Below are 6,010 nucleotides of genomic sequence, written 5' to 3'. Positions count from 1 at the left end.
GAGGGATTCGAAAAGGGGGAGGAATTCGGAAAAGAAGCGGAATGGGGGAAATGATGGTGATCAGAAAAAGGGGAGGAATGGGGAAAGGGACAGAAATGGATTAAGCGAGTTATGGGATAAAAGAGAGGGGTAGAAAATGAAAGGGATTGGGAAAGGTCGATGGATGTGGCAATTGAGAGGAATGATGAAAAGGGGAGGAATGGGGAAAAGGATATGGATGGTTAGGGAAAGGGACTGGAAAAGACAGAGTGATAGGGAAAGGGAGATGGCTGCGAAAAGGAAGAGGGATGGGAGATAGAAGGGTAAATGGTGAGGGGTGGGCAAACATAAAGTTGGAGGGGGAAAGGGGGAAATGGGGAAAAGGAATGGATTTTTGAAAAGAGAGAGAGATGGGGAAGGGATTATTATTATTATTATTATTATTATTATTATTATTATTATTATTATTATTATTATTATTATTATTTGGTTCTGCATATTTACATAATGATCGGTCAATAAAGTCCGGAGATTGTTATTAGGAAAGATATCGAGTTTAATTTGAAAGAAATGAGCATAAAACACGGTATTTCTACCTTAAATATTTAAGCATTCACCGATGTTTTAATATGTTAACGCTTTTCGCTATTTAATTCAAGGTTACAAGCATGTTATCAGCAGATAATATTTTCCATGCAATATTAAGTAGTAGTTAAAAGTTTATCAGTCAAAATTAATGTTTTTTATACATGCGTATGTATTGATTTTGAATAAGAGTGTCACTTTAAATCGCATGTTAACAAACGTTTAAACATCGTGAATATATACAAAGGTTATATTTGGACATGCGCAGTAGATGAAATGAATTTACTTCCTTGTTGGTTTTGAAGATCAACAAAATAAAGGTAAATATAACTTGTATTTCTTTATTGAGAATTGCTTGATATAACCGACATTAAAAGCAGTTTTTTGTGGGGGTGGGGATAATAAAATAGCACAATTGAACGATCTTTAATGCTTTTCTAAATTAGAACAAAGATCACGACTTTCGTTTTGAAAATGATTCGTATCTAGACAAGACATTTTATTTTTGTCTAAGGTCAAATTTTTACTTGCTCGTACTGAATCTGTACGTTTTCATTTGAATAAAACAGTTAGCTTATAACAGTGATTCATATATTAGTTTGTTTACATAGATGGAGGTACTCGGAAAGAAGCGTGACCCTGACCTTGACAAGGGTTCCGCTGACGCCACGGTCTACTGCCAGCCGTGTGAAGAAGGCGGTAAACGCGCTGTGGCCCAGGGCTTCTGTCAGACCTGCGAGGAGTACATGTGCGCTCCCTGTGTCGAATACCATAAGAGATTGAAGATGTCCAGGAACCACATTTTGCTGTCCAAAGATAAGATGCCCTCCTTCTACCCGTCAACGAAGAAATCAGCTATCGGCGACACGGATTATTGTAACAACCATCCGAAGGAGATGATCATATTTTATTGCCCGACCCACGGAGACCTTGGCTGTGGTGATTGTGTCGTACTCGACCATCGCAACTGTAAAGTTGACTATATCGCTGATGTGGCTAAAGAATTCGTCACTGGAAAATCATTCAGAGAGCTGGAGCCATCGATTAAACGAGCTGAAGATCTTTTATCCGGGTTTATAAGAAACGTCAAGGAGCTCTTTGGTCAAAAACCAGTCGAAGGTTGAGATAGATAAACTGCGGAAGTTCCGTGCAGAAATAAACACTTATCTAGACCGGCACGAGAAGGAGTTGCTCGACAACATCGAGAAGGTTAATATCGAGGATGAGAACGCGCTGTCTGCACTTAAGACCGATTGTGAGTTGACGAAAACCGGACTTGAGGCCATGAGGACGGAACTTACTTCCGGTGACGTCTCGGTCAATCAGCGGTACGTGGCATCAAGGAGAAGCCAGAAGGAGCTACGGAGAATTTATGATAATATGGAGAAGATGGCTGATAGGATGAACGGCCGGAAGTACCAGTTTACTAAGGACGCGGACACGGAGCGGCTACTGGGTTCGAAAAAGGGCCTTGGAACACTTGACGTTGCGGGAGAGTTTCGAAAGAATAGTATGTTTAAAAATCACTTTACATATTTAAGTATCATTTGACTCAAAAAAGGATAGCGTTGTAATTTTTTGAGGAAAACTCTATTTAATATCTCAATAATTTGTGCTTATATGAGTTATTGTTCATAATGGCCAAAGCTATTACTTAAATTATGACACGGAAGTTTAACTTAAACTAAACGAAAACGTTTTAATACAAAATTACTGATTATCAATAAGTTTTTGCTGCAATCAATTCGGTAAACCCGCCTGGTTGCAAGTACACTGCAAGTATACTGTAAACAAACATAAATGGGCCTCGAAGCGTATGCCAACGCAGCCTGTTTTTCCCATTCGGTATAAATTGGAATTTATCATAAAATCCATAGTTATTGGGCTTACTGTACATAAGCGTATTTGTAGCAACATTTTTACAGTGTCATTTAGATATATTTCAAGGTTTTCACAACACTCCGACCTTTTCCATCTAAAACAAAAAGAACTTTGATTTATATGTATTTTTTTGTTCGAAATACTATCTTTATGACTATTTTTATTGTTTTAAAAAGGTGATCAGCTGACTCAAGGTAATGGTAATGCCCATTTTTAGTGCTGTGTCTTATATGCCCAACATTTGCACCCGGGGTAAACATATCAACGGGATGCACATTTGGCCTTGGGGTATGTTTTTTGACGAGTTTATATGACAATTGGAAAAAGTAAATATTTTCACTAAAAAAACAAAAGTTATAAATAATTTGCCAAAACATTTCGACAGATTTCTTTTTATATATCAATGCGTTACTTTTATTGTTTTATGTCGAATATTCGAATAAAGACCCCCAAAATAGAAACACACGCTGGGACATTTAAGGCAAATTTGTCTCCGAAAGAAAACAAATGCATGTTTGCGCTTATGTGCACTTATTTATCCCTGGTGTAAATCTTGTCACAATAATTGGGCTAAAATATCAAACTGACAGAAAAGACATGTTAATAATGTGTTCGTAAGATATACGGGGGAAATTGTACAGTGAATTTGTTTGCAGGCGTACTTAAGACGGGAACATAAAAATGATTTTAACTCAACATGTCAAATATAGCTTTTGATGCTCACTCGGTGAATTTTATTGTATATTACACTAAACTCAAAAACACCTCTTTATCATTCATATTTATTACCGGGTGTCCGTGTCTTGTTTGTTTAATCTAAATTTTCTCATTGAAGAAAAAAACACTTAAAATTGAAGCTGCACCCTTTTAAAAAAAGTTTAAACCATTGTCTCATTTAAGTTTATAAGACGAAAGTGAAAAAAAATAATCTAGTCCATTATTGTGTTCAGTTCCAGTTCCTGACCTCTCTACTGTGACATGGAAGAATGGAGCAGACATCAATGTCAGAACGCCACAAGACCAGGGAACCTGCGTTATTACCGGCCTCAACCTGCTGTCTCCGGGTCTCTTCCTTCTGACTGACCACGGTAACAGCTGTGCCAAACTGGTGGACGCCACCACCCGAACCGTCACGTCCCGACTCGAACTGCCAGGCAGGCCCTGGGAAGTGTGTGCGCTTCCTGATGACCAGGCCGCTGTCACTCTCCCGGTTAAGTCCATGATACAACTGCTGTCTACGAAAGAAGGGCAGTTGTCGCGTGGAAAGGAAATTAAAGTATCATCTGGGTGTCGTGGTATTGCATACAACAACAGTAGACTATACGTGTCTTACGCATCTAACCCGCGTATTGAAGTGATGACATTGGATGGGCTTATTATCAGTAAATTTCAAACAGTGGATGGAAGACAAACTTTCGAATGTTCAAACTACCTGACTGTGTCAGCTTCCACACCACCGACCCTGTACGTGTCTGACTTTCAAGCAAACACCGTCATCCAGCTGTCTCTAGACGGGAAGATCCTACGAGAGTACAGTGACAAGAAGCTCGAATATCCCGAGTCCGTGGTGGCGGTAGGTCCGGGTCAGCTGCTCGTGTGTGGGTATGGCAGTCAGAACGTGATGCTGCTGACGGAGAGGGACGGCAAGATGACGGAAATAATGGGACGGAAGGACGGACTGTCCCCTCCCTACTCTGTGTCCTTCTGTCCCTACACACGTACAATAGTTGTCGGGATGCGCGATAATGACTCATTGAAGGTATTTAATGCAAACTGACAGTGTTTCTTCCTTAGTCGTGATCGTTATTTTTAGGAAGAAATTACCATGCATTAAATAACCTTTAAACAACTGAAAAGTAAATGCAAAAACATTTATTTTACAATTTCAGCTTGCGGTTTTGATTTGTTTTTTTGTAACCTTGTGTTATCAAACTGAATAACCATTTATATTAAATGACATGTACAATATATCGAATAAATATTAAGTGTAATTTTGCAGTTATGTTTAGCAAGAAAAAGAAAAACAAATTAGTGTAAATATTGTAGTAGTATCATTACCTTTTTTCAAGTAACTATAAAGGATGTTTTCAATGGAAATTTCTAAGTGTAAATCCAGCTTCCATTTGAAATGTAAAAGTGATAAAAAGATTTTATACCTTCAAATTTAAGGTATCTAATAAAATGTACTTACATATTTTGAGTATTTACGTATCTTGAGACGCAAAATTGGTATTGCCTTTTTATTAAAATTGTATGTAATATTTCTTCATTTAATCATGTCCTGAAAATAACCAAAGATTTCACTTAAACATTTTAAATAAAAAAAAAATATAAACAAATCTTGAAGTGTGGGTTAAGAAATCCTGTAAATATATGATAGCTGATTGGGCTCTGTATTTATGTTAAAGAATCACACTGTGTTCTTAATGTTTCGATGATTTGGTCTTAATAAACGTCTATTATTCATATCAAGCAATAATCAATAAAGAAAGGCAATGGCCTGTTGCAAATATTAATTCATTTATCATTTAAATCTATCAGATTAGTGGTAAAAATTCCACAGTGGTTAATTTCATAATAGCTTCATTATGGCAGGTGTCAATGGGATATTCCGATAATAGCTAGAAGTGTCGCAGAATGGCTCATATACTTACATTATTTTCACCGCCCCGATAGCTCAGTGGTGGAGTATTCTCTTCGGGTGCGGAATTTCGGGGGTTCACACACCGTACGGCGTCAAACAGGAAGACGTTAAAACATGTTATCAGAAACTCCCTTGACAAGCGCTAGGCATTGAGTGGTAAGTACGTATTGGGAAACGGGTACTGGTTCAACCCTGGGAAGATGACCCCGTGTTTCGAAGGGATCTCTGCGCAACTGGCTATGGCTCAAACAAGAAACTCATGTACCTCAAATTGTTTCTTCAAGTCTTCTTATGTCTGGATTGACTGCAAACTGCAGTCGCATTTGAGAAACATTTCAAGTCGTGATGGCGTCACGACGGGGTTGAGCCAGAATTCAGCCAATAGGCGCGGGAAGATCTTGATTATCTAACAAACAAAGATCAGTAAGTTTGGGGCATTATCTGCAAAGTGGTTCAAACCTGGAAAATGTTATCCGGTTGAAATCTGAGTTTCTGAGAAATCTTGAATTTAGTATGTAAGATAGTTGGGAATACATATCCAAACTTTCAATGCAATAACTCATGTATTTACTGAGATAATAACTTAAAGGTGCTTACATGCAAAACCTTAACCAAGGTTTGACGCCGACGCCGACGCCACCGCCGACGCCGACGCCGACGCCAGGGTGAGTATTATAGCTCTCCTTATTCTTCGAATAGTCGAGCTAATAAATAAGGCAACTAATCCTTCCATCCTTGCCAAATCTCTCGCATTTTGTCCAGCAACCATTACATTGCTTTTGAGACAAACAAAGAATTCGAGTGTCCGAGACTGTATTAAAGTCGACTGATTCATACATTGGTATTTCAATGTATAATATATTCTTCGACTGTAACTCCACAATATTTATCACTGAATTGTTAAATCAAAACACAAAGGTT

At 38.2% G+C, this 6,010-nt stretch overlaps 1 protein-coding gene across 3 annotated transcripts; it reads left to right on the top strand.

Moving 5' to 3' along the window:
• Positions 1-673: 673 nt before the first annotated feature.
• On the top strand, positions 674-4,646 carry LOC128242910 (uncharacterized). 3 transcript variants are annotated; one of them, XM_052960339.1, is made up of 3 exons: positions 674-884; positions 1,176-2,074; positions 3,402-4,646. In XM_052960339.1, the coding sequence occupies exons 2-3, from the start codon at positions 1,849-1,851 to the stop codon at positions 4,220-4,222; spliced, it is 1,047 nt and encodes a 348-aa protein (XP_052816299.1). In that variant the 5' UTR covers positions 674-884; positions 1,176-1,848; the 3' UTR covers positions 4,223-4,646. The 3 variants fall into 3 exon arrangements, with proteins under 3 accessions (XP_052816299.1, XP_052816297.1, XP_052816298.1); XM_052960337.1 differs by having other exon boundaries at positions 3,396-4,644; XM_052960338.1 differs by lacking the exon at positions 674-884 and adding an exon at positions 918-956 and having other exon boundaries at positions 3,396-4,644.
• The last annotated feature ends 1,364 nt before the right edge of the window (positions 4,647-6,010 follow it).

This window comes from Mya arenaria, chromosome 8, assembly GCF_026914265.1.
Source record: "Mya arenaria isolate MELC-2E11 chromosome 8, ASM2691426v1".
Lineage (NCBI taxonomy): Eukaryota > Metazoa > Mollusca > Bivalvia > Myida > Myidae > Mya > Mya arenaria.
The sequence above is the reverse complement of the archived record's forward strand: the minus strand, read 5'-3'. Positions and strand labels throughout refer to the sequence as shown.